The sequence below is a fragment of the Thamnophis sirtalis genome, unplaced genomic scaffold (genome assembly GCF_051295495.1).
Source record: "Thamnophis sirtalis isolate CommonGarterSnake01/CBP01778 unplaced genomic scaffold, rThaSir2_p1.2 scaffold_10, whole genome shotgun sequence".
Lineage (NCBI taxonomy): Eukaryota > Metazoa > Chordata > Lepidosauria > Squamata > Natricidae > Thamnophis > Thamnophis sirtalis.
The window spans coordinates 55,293,842-55,315,351 of NW_028261390.1; the positions used below are offsets into that span (position 1 = coordinate 55,293,842).

The 21,510-nt window shown below is 42.4% G+C and overlaps 1 protein-coding gene across 2 annotated transcripts in view; it reads right to left on the reverse strand.

Moving 5' to 3' along the window:
* LOC106547394 (gamma-aminobutyric acid receptor subunit alpha-4) overlaps nucleotides 1–20,263 on the reverse strand; it is an 84,801-nt gene extending 64,538 nt beyond the window's left edge. The window contains exons 1-2 of one of the 2 annotated variants that reach the window (XM_014064540.2): nucleotides 20,111–20,263; nucleotides 19,768–19,874 (exon numbers count right to left, since the gene is read on the reverse strand). In XM_014064540.2, the coding sequence (XP_013920015.2) occupies nucleotides 19,768–19,874; nucleotides 20,111–20,187 (184 nt within the window). In that variant the 5' untranslated portion in view covers nucleotides 20,188–20,263. Of the gene's footprint in view, nucleotides 1–19,654; nucleotides 19,729–19,767; nucleotides 19,875–20,110 lie in introns of those variants that run through there. The other variant, XM_014064541.2, reaches the window with a different exon arrangement.
* Between the last annotated feature and the right edge of the window lie 1,247 nt (nucleotides 20,264–21,510).

Genomic DNA, 21,510 nt, shown 5'->3' on the forward strand with positions numbered 1-21,510 from the left:
GAGAAGTGAAACATGTCAGAATATTCATGAACTGGCAGGACATGGTAACAAGATCAGCCAATATATAGGCATGGCAACTGAGTCAGCCAATGGAAACTATTTGATGACTGAGAGCTATGCCAGATGGCTCGGGTGGGGATCTCTTCCAAGCTCTTTCCCCTCGGTACTGGTTTCTGGCCATGTCAATCTCCACTTCTTTGGCCAGGATGTACCAGTCATGTAGGTGGTCTGGGGCCCCTCAAGCCAGGCAGGAATGGTAGAGATTGTCATTCAGGCAATCTTTGAACCAGATCACTAGGATGTCTTCTGGCCAGTCCACTCTGCAGGTGAGATCTTAGAACTCTTTAGTGTATTCAGCTACCAGCCAGCACCCGTTTCACAGTTCTGATGTGATTGCAAGCTAGCAGAGAGCCATCATGAATCGTCCACAGTTCAGGGGTGTCAGCATTGTGGAGGGTCACCATTCAGCGGGCAGCTGCCCCTTCCAAGGTGAAGAATTGGACCTGAGCACTCTGGGTCTGGAAATCCTTCCTGTACTCCTGCCTATACAAGAGGACATGCGCCAGGAAAAAACCCAGTTGCTGCGGGTCGCCATAGTACTTCACTCTAAAGTGGGGGTTTTCCTCTCTAGTTGTGGCACTCTGGGCTGGCCAGGAATGATTACAATGGCTGGTGGTCTGCAGGGTGGGTTCACCTGGATGGCTGCTATCCCCACTGTCATGTCTGCTTGTCCTGCTGCTGCTGGATCTGCAGCAGCGGCCCCAGCCTCGTTGGTTGCTGCTGCTGCCTTGATTCTGGTGTTGATCTAATCCCCCCCCCTGGTTCTGATGTTTTCAAGAGCCTCCATCACGAGGTACATAACATTTCTCTTGATGTGGTCATCTCCTCCCAGTTCTTCAATCGGCTCTTCCTGATTGGATAGGGCTTCTAGAGTGATCCCTCGGATTCTTCCATCCCAGTTATCTTTCTTCCCCACTCCAATCAACCATCAGGGCTTTGTGGGGGCCTCCAAACTGGACTTGATGTCTTTGATGGGGCAGAAGGAGCTGGCTTCTGGCTGGGGTTTCACCCCAGCATTCTCCCTCTCCTTGCTCTCTGCTTTGCTTGGACAATGTATACAGGGTCCCTTCAGAAGAATGTTGGCTTTTCTGGGTTGACCAATTTTTCAGACCCTGCTTTATGTAAGGTCCTGACTCTACTCCCCAATCAAGAAAGTATGAATTCTGTGATAGCAGTATTTCAAAATGAACCCTTTATTGAAAGAGAGTGATTGCAAGACAAAACCAATTCAGGGTCTGAGTTCTCCCCAGGCAATTCCATTAGGATAGAAACCCCTCAGTTCAATGTTGAATGAGCCAATCCACAGGCGTGAAGATGTTGTGGAAATGGACATCTTGAGCAAGATATAAGGATTCGTTCCAATGCATTTCTTCTGTGAAGCTTCCAAACTGAAAGAGAACAGATGACGCTCTCCCCTTGTACATCCGCCAAGGTAGTGGTGAAATCTAAAAAATTTCCTACTGGTTCTGTGGGCATGGCTTGGGGGGGGGGGTTTCATGTGACTGGGTGGACATGGCTATGTAGTCATGTGATTGGGGTCAAAAGACAGAAACTCACTTTAACAATGTCCTGTGAAGCAGGAGGTTGGACTAGATGACCTCCAAGTCCCTTCCAGCCCTGGATTGCTGTGCTATTTCAAGGTATCATCTGAAGTTGCGTCTAGTGCCAGGTTTGTGGTCCTTCCTCCCTCTCCTTTTTCCCTCCCTCTCTTCCCTCCCTTTTTTCTCCCATCTTTCTTTCTTTCTTTCTTTTGCAGCAATCAGAAGAAAAAGAGACACACTAAGATGAAAGAAGATGGATGGAAGTAGAATGATATGAACAAGAAAGGCGCAAAAGCAAGAGTACAGAGAGAAACAAGGGCAACTAGAAGACTGAGAGCTACATATAAAGAATAAGATGAAGGAGGAAATTAAGATGATTTCAATCAGTATCAATGGCTTGAACTCACCAGCACAAAGGAAACAAACACTAGTAAGACTACAAAAACAGAATATCGACATAGTTTATCTTCAAGAAGTCCACATCAAGAAGCAATATGGTAACATACTAGAATACTCCAAAATTGGTAAACTCCACCTATCCTTAGCACAACAAAAGAAGATAGGAATAGCCGTATATATTAAAGAGTGGCTAAATCCCAAACTAACCTATAGTAATGAGGGAGGAAGAATACTATTGACAGAAATAGTAACAAACCCAAAAAGATTGCAATATATGCACCGAATAACAACCAGAAAGAATTCTATCATAAATTACATGAAAGAATAATAGAGACAGAAAATGAAAATATATGTTTAGTAGGTGATTTCAATGCAATAGTAGATATCAAGAATGACTACAGAAGTAACAAAAAGGATAAGAAAAAAAGAAGAACACTGCAAACTACATTTTTCAAGATGATACAAGAATTAAATGTACAAGATGTATGGAGATAAATTCAAAGAAAAACCAATACACTTTTTACTCAAGTACACACAATTCATGCTCAAGAATTGATATGGTATGGCTGAACCCGAAATTGAGAAGAGACATAGAGGAAGTCGAAATAATGACAAATACGTGGGCAGACCATAATCCCCTAAAAGTGATCTGGAAAGGACAGAAAAAGAGGCGGAGATGGATGATGAATCAAAGGATCTTGAAAGAAAAGGAATACATACAAATGATGGAAAAAGAAATGGAATTATATACAAATGATGGAAAAAGAAATGGAATTATTCCTTAAAGAAAACAAGAAAAAGAAACTTCATTGCAAAATCTGTGGGATACGACCAAAGCATATGTCCGGGGCCTAATGATAGTATATGGCAAGGAGAAATAAGGAAAAGAAAAAGAAAACAAAAAATATTACAGGAAGAATTTAAAAAATTGGAAATCAGCATTACAAAATGAACCCCAAAATAATAAAATAAAAGGAAAAAGAGATTTGATAAAACAAAATAAATTTAATGATACGGCACAAAGATACGAAGAAATGGCACAAAATGTTAAATTGGTGAAACAATTTTTTTTGAACATGCAAATAAACCAGGGAGATAGTTGGCATATAAAAAAAGAAAAAAAGGAGAAATTAATACAACATCTGCAAGATGAGAAAGGGAATCTACACTATCAGATAGAAGACAAAAATATATAATCCCAATTTTTTTCAAGGACCTATATAATCTAGAAGTTATATTGGAAGAAAGTATTAAACAGTACTTAATGGAGAGGGGTCTAACTACAATTCCAAGTACAAAGAGAAAAATGCTAAATGAGAAAATAACCTTGATGGAATTAATGGAGGCAGTTAAAAAAAACCACAACAACAAATCACAGGGACTTGATGGACTACCCACAAAATACGAAACAATACAAGAATCACTTGAGACAATAATGCTGGAACTATACAATGAAGCATTAGCAGAAACCAAATCATGAATAGAGGCATATATTATATTAATACAACAGAAGATACAGACCACTAGCAATTAAAGGCCTATTTCATTATTAAATGTTGATTATAAAATATTCACTTCCATAATTGCAAAAAGGATTAAAAAGCTATTAAATGAAATTATCCATCCAGATCAAAGCGGGTTCCTACCCAAAAGACAGCTGAGAAACAATACCAGAATGATCATGAATGTCCTGGAGTTTTACGAAGCCCATCCAGAAAAACAAATAGCACTAATTTTTCTAGAGGCGCAAAAAGTGTTTGACAATCTAAATTGGCAATTTATTATACAACAATTAAAAATTATGAACTTTGGGGAATTGTGGGGATGATAAATGTAATTTACTCCATTCAAACAGCAAAAGTGATAATAAACAGAGAAACAACAGAACAATTTAGTATACTTAAAGGTGTGAAAGGTATGCCCCCTGTCACCCTTACTATTTATTTGCAGCCGCGCGAGGGATTATGGGTGTACCTAGATACACCCATATTACACCTATCCTCCGCGAGCTGTACTGGCTTCCGATCGGTCTCCGCACACACTTCAAGGTGCTGGTCATCACCTTTAAAGCCCTACATGGCCTAGGACCTGGATATCTGGGAGACCGCCTCCTGCCACATACCTCCCAACGGCCGATAAGAACTCACAGACTGGGCCTTCTTCGAGTGCCATCGACCAGACAATGCCGGCTGGCGGCTCCTCGGAGGAGGGCCTTCTCTGTAGCTGCTCCGACCCTGTGGAACGACCTACCCGTAGAGATCCGGACCCTCCGCACTCTCCTGGCCTTCCGAAAAGCCACTAAAACCTGGCTATTCCAGCAGGCCTGGGGCTGTTGACTTCAGGAATGAGGTCCAAGCCCACCCAGATTGAATGTATGGTGCATTGTTTTTAAATTGTTTCTTTTTAAATTGTTTCTTTTTAAATTGTTCTTTATTTTAACTTCTTATATTAACTTTTTCTGTAAGCCGCCCGGAGTCCTACGGGATTTGGCGGCATATAAATCTATTAAAAGTTAAGTTAAAGTTAATCTTTAGAATAATATACCCTAATGTATTTGATTTAGATAAAATAGTAAGATACAAAGATTTATTAAATGACTAAGGAAATTTAAAAACAAATCAAGAACTTTAATACAAAAGAATTGATATAGATTGGTGGCTGTATTTACAAATTCAGTCAAGACACAAAAAAGATGTAAAAAATTATGGTTTTTACAGGGAACAAGAAGAACTTGATAAAATATTACAGGGGTAAGGAAAAAATGATTTAAAAAAGCATATTGAGATTTAAGGGGGAAGAAGAAACGGTTAAAGAAGAAATAGTTAAGGAGGAGGAGAAGAAGAAGGGAAGAAGAAACGGTTAAAGAAACTATGATAATTTGTGCAAAAATTTTTGGATACACCATTGAATTGTGGGGGGGAATTATAAACTAACAATGTCAGAAGTATATAAATAAAATTTATATAAAATGTTTTATCGTTGACATTTGCCCCCAGCAAGAATAGCAAAAATGTTCCGCAAAAGCTCAGCAGAATGCTGGAAATGTAAACAGAAGCAAGGAACATATTTCCACATGTGGTGGACATGCCCAGGAGCAAAGAAATTTTGGAAAAAGATAAGAAAATGGCTAGAGGAAATTACCAAACGACAAATAGATGTAAAACCGGAATTATATTTATTAGGTATATTAAGAGGAAATGATTGTAAAAAAACCATAATATATCATGTTGCACATAATAATAGCAGCCAGAATCATATATGCGCAAAACTGGAAAAATGATAGCATGATGGAATGGTGATTAAAAAAGTGTTAGACTGTGCAGAGATGGATAGGCTAACAATAGAAATAAAAGAAAGAGGAGAAACAAAATACAGTTTGATTTGGGTCACATGGTATAATTGGTTAGCGAATAGAAGTAAAGATCAAGAATGTTAAAGTAAATTAAGAAATGACAAAAATGTAATATATAGTGATATGGTGTACTGTATAAAATAGATACATACATAGAAGGAAGAATAATGTAAATAAGTTGTATGTACATATGAGATATATAGATATTGGAGTATTGTAAAGATTAAAATTATGATACAAAATGAATAAACCGTGTTCCGGTTTGGGCACTCAGTGCTGAAAAGGTTACCATCACTTTGTATAGGGTCTCCTGCTTGAACAGAGGTTGGACTAGAAGATCTCTGAGGTCTCTTCCAAATCGTTTATTCTTGTTTTTTTTAATATTTATTTAAAATATAACTTGCTGATTGGAAAATTCTTGAAGTCTTAAAGTCTACATAATCTTCTGGGCCCGTTACTCCATTTGCTGTCTCCTGCCAGTGTTTTCCTCAAAAAGCGATAGTACCACTCTATACTGCAGTAGTTAAGCCACACTTGAAATACTGTATGCAATTCTGGTCACCACAAGACAAAATATTTTGAGACTTAGAAAGAGTGCAGAGAAGAACAATGAAGATGATTATGGGGCTAAACCAAATCAACACAAGAATATTTGAAAGTAACCAGAACAGAAACATCTTTCTTATTCCTAACTTAGGAAGGTCATCTGTAGAAAATAGAGGGCAAACTGCTTTTTCAATCTTCTTCACTCAGCTTACCATCTGAAGATAGAAAGAAAGATGGTAATGAGCCAGATTCATGATTAGGACACCTGTCCAAAGAGGATAGTGCTAAGAATAGCAGCTGATTTTGCCAAGGTTTCCAACCAAGAGACAGATGGTATTGATTTCTGTCACTGTCAACATGAAGAAGGCGTCAACTTGCAATTAATACTTCCATACTTGTTTTGCAGTCCCTTGACTCAGAGTTTGGCAGGCTGGATAGCTGCCCGAAAGAGTGATCAACCTCATTTCATTTTTCACATGTTACTCAAAATTTTATTTTCTGTCCACATTAATAATTAACAATTATTACCTTGTGTATCTACAGATGATTTTTTTTACATTGCATTATCCCTGATCTATGAAATCACAAAACCCCACATTCTTTACATGTACACTGGCTTGTAAAAATCAAAAGAAAAAAGATGACAGAATAAACATTAAACCAGTGTTTTTCAAACTTGCAACTTTAAGATTTATAGACTTCTACTGCTGACTGGAGAATGTATGAGTTGAAGTCCACATTTCTTAAAGTTGCCAAGTTTGATAGACACTGGAATAGACTATATAACAGTCTATTGCAGAGGCTTATTCTTACAGTATGTTCTTAAAATGGCTCAAATCAAAAGTATTAGTACCTCACATTTGGCCACCTAATGAGAAGGAAGGACTCACTGGAGAAGAGCCTAATGCTGGGAAACATTGAGGGCAAAAGAAGAAGGGATAACAGTGAATTAGGTGGCTGGATGGAGTCACTGAAGCAGTCAGCATGAGCTTAAGTGGACTCCAGAGGATGGTAGAGGACAGGAAGGCCTGGAGGAACATTGTTCATGAGATCCTGATGGGTTGGACACGACTTTGCAGCTAACAACAACCTCACAATATTTATGCTAAGAGAATCCAGAATTACACGTTTAAATATTTCTGGAGGTAATATTTACTTTACTGTTTAAATGTCCACTTGAGCTGCAAAATCCATAGTTCCAAAGTACAGAAGCTGAACACAATAATGAGAATTATTTAGGAGTTTAGGAGAAAGCAAGAAAGTCTTCTAAATATTCTTGCCAAGTAAGGAATATAATTGCTTAGCTATTTTACTTAATACTCACTTATTACATTTCTCTTATTCTTCCAAACATAGCTGATTCTATAATTACAGTGAATAAAATTTAAATGTATGGATGGATACTAATGTACAAAAATATTTTTAAAAACCAATTAATATCATGAATTTGTTTCAGCCAAACTATTTGTTCATCCACTTTTATGCTGGCACCTCTGTAAATATTTCTGTTTATCCTGCTGGCCAATTATAATTGCAACTGTCTGTTTTAGACATTACAAAATACAGAATAACAGAGTTGGTAGGGATTTGCAGGTCTTCTAGTCCAACCCCAGCTCAAGCAGATCCCTAAAAGTGAGCTGTTGGTCTTGTGTTTAATACAGTTGACGTGGTAGTCAATGTATAGATCAGTCTCTACATGATCCAGGCATCTTTTGAGCTCTGTGCGGAGGTCATAGGAGCGTGCACATTGTAAAATGGATAGCTTGGGCTGCAAACACAGTTTATTATGATTTATATTTATATAAATAGTTATATATTCTGATATATCAGATCTTCATTCTGATCTAATAAAAAAAATGTTGGCTGGGTCCATCTCTATCCCGTCATTTGGCATTCAGTAGTCTAGGTAATCTAGCCATAAGCGGTGAAATATGCATTTTGATAGCTTGGCCTATAGGTTTACTGCCAAAAACTTTTCAAGTACATGACAGACTAGAGCCATGATGGCGAACCTATGGCATGCGTGCTACAGGTGGCACACAGAGCCATCTCTGAGGGCATGCGAGCTGTTTCCCTAGGTCAGCTTCAGCGTGTACCGTCCAGTTGATTTTCAGCCTTCAAAGGGCCTCCAAAGGGCATGGGGAGGCTGTTTTTGCCCTCCCCAGGCTTCAGGAAAGCCTCCGAAGCTGGGGGAGTGTGAAAAATAGGTCTACTGAGCTTACTGGAAGTTCAGAAACAGGCCGTTTTTGTCTTCTGGAGGGCCTTCAGGGAGGCCAGGGGAGGCCGTTTTTGCCCTCCCTAGGATTCAGGAGGGCGGGGTGGTCATGTGCACATGTGGGGGTATGGGGTAGTGTGGGGGTAACGCATGGGGGCAGGCACAGAGGGGATTGAATTATGGGTGTGGACACGCACTTTTGGCACCCGAGCCACAAAAGGTTAGCCATCATTGGACTAGGGGTATGTGGTCCTCCATGGTCTCGGTAAAAATGAGAATGTTGTCCAAGTAGACAAGAACCCCCTTGTAGAGGTGCTCATGCAGCACTTCATTTGTCAATTGCATATACACCTCTGGGGGCCCTGCAGCCTGAAAGGCATGACTTTGAATTGGAAACTTCCTAGGGGGCAGTTGAAAGCTGTTTTCCATTCGTCTCCCTCTCTGATTCAGATGCAGTAATAAGCTTCTCTGAGATCTAGTTTAGTGAAGACTTTTCCTTTGGCTAAGTGGGACAACATGTCCTTCATGAGGGTGAGAGGGTACACTCAGTTTATTGTGCAAAAGTCCACGCACAATCTCATAGTCCTGTCTTTTTTCTTTGAACAGGACTGGGGCAGCGATTCGTGGCTTTGCAGGCTCGATGAACCCCCTTGCTAGTTTTTTGTCTATGTATTTGTGCATTTCTTTCATCTCCTGGGGTGCCATGGCATACAGTTTGGGAAGTTTGACCCCAGGGATGATTTTGATGGTACAGTCTGTTGCACGGTGGGGGGAGGTATGGCATCGCACTCAGTCTCACTGAACACTTCAGTGAGGTCCTGGTATTCCCTAGGGATCCTTCCAGGCTCTGGAGTCTGTTCAGAGGTGGCCACCAGTTGTTCTGGTGGGGCCCTGGGGGAACCTTCCTGTGGGAATGAGGCCTCTGTTTGCTTGTGGGGAGGAGGTTGGGGGCCTCTTGCTATTCTTAGCCTCCAGCTGCCTCCTCTCCACCAAATGGTGGGGCCCCACTTCTCTAGCCAATAGAACCCTAGTATGACCAGCTCTGTCATTTGGGGAACTATTACAAACCTAATTGATTCCCAATGGTCTGCTAGCTCCTGCCTCATTGGTTTGGTTAAATGGGTGGCATGGGCTCCCCACAATAGGGATTTGTCAACTTGTTCAAGCCTAATCAGGTGGGTCAATTTCTTTGCTTCACAGTCCCTAGCTTCAGGACTGTGGGCACGTTAATCAGACATCTGGTCTGAGTCTATTAGGGTTTGAAATGTGCCCTGGGTCCCTGTTTTTGGGGCAGTAAGTCATATTGAGAAGGTGAAAGATGGATAGGTTCATGAACAGGTTCATTCACCATAGGGTCCTTTCCCCCCTCATTGTCACTGTCATAGGGTTCCAGGGATTGGTCATCATTGGCTGTGGGCCCCTTCCTCTGGCTGGGTAGGAATGGACCTCTACAGTCTGGTGGTGGAGGGATTTCAAGACTTGTCAGCAGCATGCCTGGGACCCCATTCTGGTCGCACCCTGGGTGGTGGTTCTGGCTTGGGCTTCGGGGTTGAGGTTGCTCGGGCCAATGTAAAGTGGCCTACCCCTCCACATCTGTAGCATTTTAGCTGGCCTCAAGAGAGGGTTGGTCTTGTGGCTGGCTGGGCTGCCACAGCTTCCCATTGGCCAGATGCTCTCCCATCTGGTTGTTCTCTCTCTCTCTCTCTATGGCTTGGCTGCCTCCACATGTCATTTGCATGCAAGCCTCTGTCAACCTTAATCACCACTTGAAACCAGTCAGAGAGCTGGTTAGGAATGTCCCGATTGATGGTGATTTCACTGATCTGCTTATCCAGGCTCTCTCTGAAAAAATGGACTAGTAGCTCCTCTGGGCAGGGCATTAGCTTCCCTATGACCCTTCTGAATGCATGAATGTGTTCTTTAATGGGTCACCCTCTCTGCTTTAAACTCCAGATCTCATTCCCTGCATACTGGTTATCCTCTGATTCCTCAAACCTGGTTTCCAGTTCTTGCAGGAATTCATCTATGTCTTGCAGCTGGAAGGCTCTTCTCTTATGGAGGGCTGTCAACCACTCTTTTGCTTCTCCCTCCAGTCCCATAACAATGGCATTCACCATGGCTCTATGAGATGGGTAGAGGTGCCCATAGCAGTCTAAATGGACCCCAGTGGAGTCAAGGAATAGAGCCAGTTTGTCTGGGTCCTCACTGAACATTCCCCTAAACCAGGGTAGCTCATTCAATCCTGCGACTCCCCCTTCTTGTTGTGCCCCATCTGCTTGTGCCTGGAGTACTTTGAGGTTTCTGTTGGCTCTGGCTTGTGGATCGGGGGCTTACCCTGCCTGGGTTGATTGTCTGTGGCGTGGGGAACCACCGGCAATTGCCTGGGGCTCAATTCTCTTCTGGTGGGTTGTAGAAGTCACTCCCTTCCAGGCCTTGCTGATATCCACGGAGATGGCCTTGACAACCCAAATACTTGTTATGACTGAGGAGTACATTCCTTGGTGCAGCTGTGAGGCATGATTTCCCATCCCCGTGCCTATGGCAACTTGGGAGCAGGTCAGAGAAGCTTCATGAGTTGACAGGATGATTAAAAAGTCAACTCCAAAAAGATGAAGAGATTATGGATAGTGATAAAATATATTAATAAAATGAAAAAGTAGAAAATACAAATAGGGAAAATAGTAGCATATATACTTAATAGAATTTATTATAATTAAAAATAAGCTAAGAGAAGATGAAAGTTGAGGATTAGTTAATCTAATTGTATTATTAGTAACAGTGTGTTAAAATATACCGTGAACATAAACTTTTAAGGACTAGAAATTGTGGGGACTTTAAGATATAATCCTGGGATTGATTAAATTTTGTTAATATTTGGCCTTATTAGTAATCCTAGACATTTGGGATATTGAAATTATGGTGGAATAATGAGTATTTTTAAAATATTAAACATTAGTGACTTAGTAGGGGAAAACAAATACATGGTGCAAAGAAATGTTATTTAGGTTTAAATGAATTAATGGGAAAAATGATAAAGAATTATAAAGAGAGAATGGTATTGTTGAAGTTGGAAGATTAATATTATGCATACTTCTTTGTATTGTTATTGTTAGCATTTTTTAGAAAGGACATTGACCCAGTCAATATACTGTCCACAAAATATGTATGGTATGAAAGTGAAACTGCAAATAAAACATGAATTAAAAAAAATAAAAAAGACTGCTCTTGACTGACTTGCCACCATAAATTTGAATAAGTCCTGCATTAAAGTCATTCAGGCTGGTGGGTGTCACAATGCCTGGTAGTAATTCATTCCACAGATAAGTATGAGCTATGTGGAATAATTTTTATGTTGTCTTTTCTATATCTTTTTCCAAGTAGTTCATAAGATAACCCCTGATTCTACTGCTTTGAAAGAGAGGGAAATGATTTTAAAGGCTTTCCTTTTATGAGATTCCATAGAATTAACCTTCAATTCTAAATTTGAATATAAATCAGGTCACATTCTGTAAACCCTGGTTTTATAAAGTTCCTAGGTGACAATTTGTTTCACATACTATATACAAACTTCCCTAGAGCTGGAATCAGTGGTGAGAATCAATTTTTTTTACTACCGGTTGGGTGGGCATGACTTGGTGGGTGTGTCAGGGGAAGGATACCAGAAAATCCCCATTCCCTACCCACCCCACTAACCTGCTGTGAGAAGGAATTGCCCCCTCCCTTTATTTCCCCAAATAAAATATTAGTTATAAGAAAAGGCTCCCAGAAAATCAAGGAAAAATCAAGCTGCTAACGAAGAAACCTGCCTGAGGCTCATTCCAGATTCTGGCTGCCTGCCTAAAGGAAACTTTGTAACAAGAAAACAGCTACCGGAGCTTAGAAATAATGAGCCTATAGAAAGTGGAAGCTGGACGTTCGGCTCCATTCACAAGCAGGCAAACAGATTGGTAGTAAACCCATTCAAGAGAGGATATTTCAAAATCTCCCCATGGCAAGATTTGGCAGCTAACAAAATAGAGTAGTAGAATCAGAATAAGCAGCCCCCATACTCAAGACCTGACACAGGATTAAAGTCATTTAGTCACAATGGGAATCACTCAAACCCTTTTAGAAACACAAAACCCATATTGCACAAACCCCAGAACTTCAAAAACATAGAACCAGGGGTGGGTTTCAGCCAGTACACACCGGAAGGGGAGTTCCAGTTGGTGAAATTTAGTGTGCCTTCTCGTACCTTAGCTTCCAGAGGCCCCGTACCAGCACACTCCCTCCCCTGGCCTGCCCCTCTGCTTGCTCCTGAGTAAATCCAGTGGGGTGGTGATGGCAAGAAGCAGCTGCAAGTGATGCTCTCAGTGATGGCAAGAGTCCTGCCGCCATGCCAGATTCAGCAAAAGCGGCTCCAGCAGCAACAGGACTTGCTTGGGGAGGGGAGAGCCGGAACTGACTGTCCAGGATTGTGCTTTAGCCGCCACTGTGAAAATATCTGTTTTGCCAGCTGGGAGACTGGCAAAGAAGCCTCCATTTCCCCATCGCTGCCAAACTCTCTGGGGCAGAAGGTCGCTCCCAGCCAGGAAGGATCTCCAGGAGAAAGGAGCAATGGGACGTGAAGGAGCGGCTGCCAGCAGAGCCAGGGGCTGGAGGCAACAAGAAGGCAGGGGTCGAAGCTACCCTGGGTGGCTGCAATGTAACGTGGCAGCTGCCAGGGTGAGAGGTCGCCATGGGCGATTTGGGTCCTGCTTGAAGGGACCACCACTTGAAGGAACGGGTGCCAAGTCTTCTGCCACTGAGCACACCACCGCCGGGAGCATCTGCACAGAAATCCCCATTGCAGTTGATTCGGCTGGGAGAACGGGCCCCTGAAGGCAGGGTGTGCTCTGCCGCCACTGCTACAGCTGCTGCTATCAGGCGCATCCATACAGGAGAACTCCCCAGCACGGCACAGTTCCAGGATGGCAGAGAGCCAAGGCAAGCCCTACCACCACTGCCACTGACTATGTGCCCAGACCAGGTGTGTTTGTGTGTGTGTGTGTTTGTGAGAGAGAGAGGGGGGAGGGAGGGAGGGAGGGAGGGAGGAAGAGAAAGAGAAAGGAAAGATAGACTCTTTGGGGAAATATAATTGATCACAGGATCCTTTCTGTATATAAGATGATCAACTATAACAACTAATTTTTCTATAATGTTGACATATTAAAGATTGTGAATGGTGTCCACCCTGTAAATATCAAAGGTATTTTTGGGTCCACCTTGATTCATTACAAAATTTCGAAGAATATTTCCCATGCTGCAAAATGGATTCAGAAGATGGAACTTCCTCCCTCCTATCTATCTATCTATCTATCTATCTATCTATCTATCTATCTATCTATCTATCTATCTATCTATCTATCTATCTATCTATCTATCTATCATTATCTATCTCTATTTACCTAGCCAGCTAGCTAGCTATCTCTGTCCAAACAGTATTAAACCTGATAGGGTACCTGAGTTGATAAAATGTCTGTTCCTCTCAAGCTGTTCTTTTTATCCAGACAAATAAGGCACCTGCAATAATGCCTTTATATTGCATGGATACAAGAGACAACATTATTGGCCCCTCACTTCATTCTTTTCCGTCACCACTTCAGAATAACTACTGTTTCACCAGCTTTGGATGAAAAGGAAAGGTAAAGCTGGCTGTCCCCTCAGATTAACAATGCAGCCCACTTCTGCCAGTTGATCTCTCTCTTCTCTTATGGAAATAAATATGTTTATAAAGCCTATAAAAGGTGGAATATTATGTAAATACAAAGAATATTTTTTTCACAGCAGTGAAGTGTCTGTTGTTCAGTTGGTGGGTCAGCTTTGTAAACTGCCATATACAGTAGGTTAGGTCCACCTATTGTGTTCCTTTGGAAAGAAAGAAAGAGAAAGAGAAAGAAAGAGAAAGAAAAAGAAGGAAAGAAAAAGAAAGAGGAAGGGAGACAGAGAGACAAGAAAGGAAGGAAGGAGGGAAGGAAAGAAAGGAATTTTGGACACAATTAGGACCAAAATTGTGGTTGCTAAGCAAGAGCATTGTTTAGTGAATTTCACAACATTTCACAAGTTGGCCATGCCCAGCCAGTCACATGACTGCCAAGTCACTCCCACCCAGTCACGGTTCCACCACAAATCCGCGAAGCGCTAAGGAAAAACGCGACCCTACCGTGATGACATAATCGCGGAGGGCAAATCCGCGCAGTACCCTAAACCTAACCCTAAACCTAACCCTAAACCTAACCCTAAACCTAAACCTAAACCTAACCCTAAAACAAACCCCTAAACCTAATCCTAACCCTTACCTTAATTGAAATCGGCTTTCTGCCACGGTGCCATTTTAAAGCGCCCTTCTGTTGCCGCGCTGTTGTCGCGGCGGTGATGACGCGTGGTGATGACGTCGCGGCTTTAGCGACACGATTTTATCACCATTTTGACAAGCGCGGTTTTGTCGTGCCATGCCCAGTCACATGACCACCAAGCCACTCCCACCCGGTCACATGACTGACAAGCCACTCCCACAAAACAGGCCACACCTACAGAATAGATTCTAAAGATTTTTGAAATCCACCACTGCATAGAACCACATAGGAATCCCCCCTCTTATCCAGTTTGTTGTTCAGCTGACCCAGAAATAAACTGCTGAATGTCTGCAATTAAAAACCTCCTTCTGAGCAGCTGCTTCTTGGCTTTTCAATTTAAAGCAACGACGGCATCTTAGGTTTTTTTTTCTTCTTTGCCAAGCGATGTCCCGGCTGATTTTTTCCTTCTAGCCGATCAGCTAGGAGGCTGGGAGGCAGCGAATAAATCGGGGGCGGGGCCAGCCAGAGATGATATTTTCCAGTTCTCCGAACTTCTCAAAATTTCCACTACCAGTTTGCCAGAACCATTCAGAATTGGCTGAATACCACCTCTGGCTGTAATCAGTGGACAATTGCAGGCTTATTCTATAGGTTTTCAGTGATTTTGGAGTGGAGAGATATTATTCACATGTCATTGCTACCAAAAGTATTCATATCCTTTTTATCTGTTAGTCCTATAAGCCCAATCAGGAGTAGTAGCTTTAGCTTTATTGTAAGGTTACATTATTATAAGAATCATGTACAACTGAAAATATTTCTCCCCTCCTTTCCTTTACTCTGCAGAAAATTACGACGGGTCCCTTCTAAAATACTTCACACATCCTCTCTCTTCTTTGCCTGAGACATCTTTTAGAGGTCTTATCCAATATGAAGGTTTTCCTCTTGTCTCCCAAAATTATTCTCACATATCAATATAGCCCAACATGTGACTTTAACCTAAGTCATTATTACTCACACAACCCAGTTCCGAATAGGCCACAGCCTAGTAGTGGGCCACGGCCCGGTGGTTGGGGACCCATGATGTAAGACATAAGCCATCTGAGACCTTCCAAAGCTTTGGATCTCAACTCTCATAAACCTGATTATGGGATTGTAATATTTAAAGTACACCAAAAAGTAGCCAATTTGACTATGATGACCTGTTGTAATGAATACTAAGATAAATACTAGGGAATACCTATACCTGAGATTATGACATTGTCTTCTCTTACTTACTTAATCTGCTTCCATTTTTACATAGCTGCTGCCTGCCACCTGTTCTTTCCCCTGAATCTGTTTTTAGAATCCAGACTCTCAAATCTGTCCTTTGGCTGTTTGGCGCTACATAAATAAACACTAATTTGATTTTGCCACCAGAGATACAATATACATTCAGCACCTCTCAGATTAATTTAACTATATGAAATAAGCAGAGGAAGATATACGCCTATAATTATGAAGAGAAGCATAATATCAGCATCCAGAACCAGTTTTTATAGCCACATCCTATCAGTGTCAATGCTGCATAGTAATGTCTCTTTTCAGGAATCGGAAATATTTTTTTTAGTCTTTGATGGCTACTGTGGATATTTTCCTAATGTGGTCTTTGGATAGATGAAGACTTTTTACAACCCCTACACAGTTTAATCTAAGCAAACTCCATTATCTGGATTGAACTACTGTTGACAAGCATACCAGGCATTGTCTGGAGATTCTCAGTCATCCAGGTCATAGTTGTGTAAAAAGTGCTTTTTCAACTGGACTGTTTTTTGTCTTCTACCTCAAGGAACAAACAGTCCAGTTGCCTTTCGAAAAAGCACTTTTTAGATATACCAAGCAACAATTGCAAGACAATTCACAGTATAGGTGGGGCTGACCTCTTTTATCACAGGCAAATCAAACAGGATGCTCGATGTGCATCCAGCAAAAGGTTACTGGGCATTCAGATGGCAGATTTAAGCTTTCTATTTTTAAAATTTTCCCTTAGGTATTGTATCCTGCAGTGAAGCACAGGAAGGCAAGCCACAGCTTCAGACAACATCTGAAGTAATGCCAAAACTAGACAGGAATTACTAATCTAAATAGTCCTGAAACATCTTCAGGATATCCAAGTGTAGAAAACAGTTTTATATTTATATGGGAAAAATAAATTAGAAGGAGAGAAATAATATCTAAATAGTTGGGTTAGAAGCACTTCCTATTATTCCAAGACCCTAGGCTGTGATTATTAAAGAAAATATGTATGTCCAAAGTGATTTTTAAAAAGTACTTCTGCTTACACTGTCCTCTACCCAACTTAAATTTTAAAGTCTGAGTTGCCAATGCACCTGATCGTGACCCGTCAAAACCGCGCTAGACTAAACCGCGCCCGACTAAACCACGTCGCTGACATCATCAACAGGGCGACAACAGCCAGCGCGGAGAAAGAAGGGCGCTTTAAATAGCGCTTTGAAAGCAAGCCGATTCAACTTAAAGTAAGGGTTAGGTTTAGGGTTAGTTTTAGGGTTAGGTTAAGGGTTAGGGTTATGTTAAGGGTTATGTTAAGGGTTAGGGTTAGGTTTAGGGTTAGGTTTAGGGTTAGGTTAAGGGTTAGGATTAGGTTTAGGCTTAGGTTAAGGGTTAGGTTTAGGGTTAGGTTTAGGGTTAGGTTTAGGGTTAGGTTTAGGTTTAGGGGTTAATTTTAGGTTTAGGGTTTACAGCGTGCTTCTGTCTCCGCGCTGTTTTCGCCCTGTTGATGACGTCAGCGACGTGGTTTAGTCGGGCGCGGTTTAGTCGGGCGCGGTTTTGTTGGTGAACCGCACCTGATTTTGTTCCCTGTGCAGATGGGACTTCTCTTTATGATCTACATATGGTTTAGCTTACAACTCACAAACTGACCATTTACTCACTAGCAATTTCTAACATAATCTAGCCCTCATTATGGAGATATAAAGTCTGTCTCACTAATCTTACATAGCCATTGACTGAGTTGTAATTTACAGAACTGGCAGGCACCAGTTTGAGAATCAGAAAACTTTTCACCCAAATGTAATTTCAACCGAAGTCAGCAGGGACCCTTTTCCAGTCCATCTGGATAGAATGGCACTCTTCCTCTGCACTTGGACCAAGTAGCAATTTTTGCTTGTTTCCTCTTCATTTCCCCCAGTCATTTTGAAGTATCTTCTACATTGCATAACAAAATGTTTTTAAAATTCTACTCATATTTGCCAAGTCAATTTATCATAAGATACAAGGAACTGCAGTTCCCAAAACTATAGATGCAAATCTCCTTTCCTTTTAGACTCAAAAAATAAATGACTTATATGTTTCAGTCCTGGCAGCATTCCCTTCTTCCTGCTAAAGAGGTTTCCCTAACTTAAGAAAGTGAATTTCCTTCTCCAATCAAAAAGCTTCCAGACTACAGTTCTCATAACTCTGAATCAACATGAGAATTTGTAGACTTAATCCATTAGGATATTAGACTGGAAAAGACAGTCCCACTTTAATAGAAGCTGGTAAAATTAAAGGCATCACATCTAGGATAAACAAATATGTTGGTAAGCACAGAACATGCAAAAATACACAGAAGACAATAGAAAAGCCCAACTGAATTTATGGAACCAATTCTCTATGGTGTTTGGATAAAATTAGCTGTATCTATTCTTCCCATCCTTAAATGGATGAAAAGGAAAGTCCAAGTCTCTCAAATAATCTTGAAATAAGCAGGTGATACACAGTTTCTATGGTGGATAACAGGATGTGTATATGGAAATTGGCAGCATACTTGGTTTTGTAAATGAGTCACATGTCTAAACTAAACGCTCAAAGAAAGAAACACAATTTTTAGGGAACAAGCTTGGACTAAATCTTCTTACAATGTCAGCAAGATAGTTCCCAGGAAAATCTTTTCATGGCCTCCTCCTACATTTTCACAGATACCCATCTCTGGTGAGATAGAAATGCTCATCCCAACCCCTCAGGACGTAATCATGAATGTAGAAGGGTGGTGGAGTGATACTACAAGCTGTTAGTCCCTCTTCGGGTCGTAACCCAAAATTGTATCTCTTCTATCCATAAATCTGGCCCTGGGTCAATTTTGAGTTAGTCACAAAAACTGTGAATTCCAGATGCTGGGCAGTGAGAGTGGCAGAGCAGAAACATCTGGGAGGAAACCAGTGACTGTGATACATGGAGAGATAGATAAGAGATTCTTTCAATTTCCCTTTATCCATGGAGAGCATGATTGTTACTAAAAAAAGGGCAAGTGGGGGTGCTATACAATTTCTGCTGCTATAAACTGCAAAAGATGGGGGTTTTAAAAGAATATGGCTGCCAAGAACAGATCAGATGCAGGTGCAAGATCTCAAGCCTTGGGTTGTTTACATATTTCCTCCCAGCTGTCACTAATGGAGCACTAGAGCATGCGGGTGTGTTTTTCACCAAGAAGCAACAGCTGCACTTGTTCTACTTTGACAGAATGTCAAGCAATTGCTGCTCACAAAGTGGCACAATTCAGACAACCCACTCCCGACTTCTCCCTGCACCCAGTGGACGACACCCACAGGATGGGCGGTGTTTGAATGTGTGTGTGTCAGAGAGACAAGCAGACAGAGAGGCAGAGATGAGGCAGAAGTGGAGAGGAGGAGGAGGAGAGTGGTATGTGGATTGGCATCAAATCTGCCTGGTAGTTGGGAGTCACTTACTGGGCTTAGCTCGCCAAGGGGGTGTGAGGTGGAAGAGGAAAAGTTCATCCTGGCATTAAATGCATGGAATTCAGTTCAATGCCTAGCCTAATGTACCTCAAAATCACAGAGAGGGAACTAATCAGTTATGTGTATGCCCTTACATTGTTGCTCACTATTATCAAATCAGATTTTAATGACCCAAATAATTTGTATCATGCTTCCCTTCAAGGTATTCAGCAACCACTTTTTAAGAGAGGGAAATGATTTTAAAGGCTTTCCTTTACGAGGTTCCATGGAATTAACCTTCCATGGATGCCCCTGGCTTTCCAGGCATTGGAGGAGCAGTGGGAGGTTTTTTTTGGGGGGGGGGAATCTAGCAGGATCTCTGTTTATCTTCTTTTTTCCCTCCCCCCATGCCCTCCTCAAACTCATCAGTGGGAGCAAGAAAACAAAGGTTCAGCCAGCCCCCATGTCTGCCACAACTCAATAAGGGGTGTGGGGAGAAACGTAAACATCATAATTACTTTGGGTTCTGTTTTCAAAGGCGCTGAAGAATCCCTAAGGCACATTTCCCTCACAGTTAAGGCACAGAGGCAGACTCATCACAGACAGCAAGGACCGCAGGCATGAACCATACCCCCAAATCCAGGACGCAGCCTGTTGTCATAGCCATCCAAGAGACGGTCCAGGATGCGCGTAAAATTCTCCGGCCATAATTTCTCTTGTCCCGGGAGCGCGGTGACACTGGAAGCCAAAGGAAAGAAAGAGTGAATCCAGGGGGGGCAACATATGCGAAATTAGGAAAGAGAGCGCGATCAGACCGCCACCATCGGGGAAGGGGAGATGGAGCCTTGGTTCGCGCCCACTCCCAATTTTCTGCCCCCTCCCGTCCCTAATTGTGGGCATCAGGTACAGGTGCAAGGAAACTGGAAGAGCAGCGGCGGAGGCGAAGAAACGAAGCGAGGACTAGAGTAGCTTACCAGGTCGCCCAGCACAGGAAAAAGATGATCGACAGACCCGAAAACATAGCGATCGTTGGCTCCTTGGCAGAAACCATCTTCGCTTGCCATACTTTAACCCTGGTTGCGCGTTTCCCCGTCGCTACACGCCTCGTCCAGAGAGGAGATCACCCGGCCACTAAAGGGGGAGGGGGCGGGGGAGCGAGCGGGGTGGGGAGGGGGGAAGGAAAGGAGGGGCGGACGATCCCGCCACTGGCACGCACGATCTTCCAGCCGGGAGCCCGCCTAGACAACGATCCGGTACACGCCGAAAGGCAAAAGGAGGAGGAGGAGGAGGAGGAGGGCGAGGAAGTAGGGCCCGCTCCTCAGGCTAAGCCCACGCACAGCCCAAAGCTACATCTTGTCGGAGCCGGAGCCGAGGCACGTTAGCTAGTCCTTTCCCTTCACTCTTTGGGGATTCTACGCTTTCAAACCCCACCTCTTCCTCCCCCCCCCACTTCTCTCCTTCCCATTCCCATTATTCCGATTCATCTCCCCTACGCCTCGTTTTTGCTTCGGTTTTAATTTTTCTTTCTCCGCTTTAGCATGATTGGGAGTGAACTTAATTTCTTGGAGTTCTCTGCGCGGATCGGCAAAACCATTCTCGACATAATAGCCAGCCATTAATAGCAGTTAGACTTATATACCGCTTCATAGGGCTTTCAGCCCTCTCTAAGCGGTTTACAGAGTCAGCATATTGCCCCCAACAACAATCCGGGTCCTTAACACTGATGACGTTCCCTAGCTGGGTCCTGAGACGTCTCCAAAGCCACCCATCCACCCCCGCCGCCCATCCACCTCAAAAGGCCATACCTCAAACCCCCCCTCCCCAAACATCCCCCCTCCACCCTCCCCATCCCCGCCTCCCAGAGCGCAGCACCCTCCCTTCCCCGCCCCCCCCGGGTCGTGCGAACGGCCCGACACGCGTCCTCCCCCGGGACCCCGTTCAGACGACCCCTCCCGTCCCCCCCCTTTCTCCTCATAATGTATCTCCGAGCATATGCAGAGTGCCTCGACGATTACCCTTAGAAAGATAACAGCAGGTCCTGCTCCTCAGACTCCTCTTCTGCAGCCAAAAGTACAGTATAAGTCTAATTAATGAAATAATAAGGAAAAAGTATCTATTAAGTGTGCCTTATTTCCTCCCCATAACCAAATAAGTCGCTAGCACCAACACAATCTGGAATTAGGAAGCTTCTTTAAAATTACCAACTATTCAGGAGAACTCTTTTCCTTAACTAGAATTGAAGAATTAACTAAAATGAACATTACTTTAACTAGGAGTAAGATGAAATGTTAAATATAAATTGCTAGTGCATGTATGATGTGCCATACACTAAATAAATAATCGAGATTAAATGTCTATGGAGATTCGCAGTCAT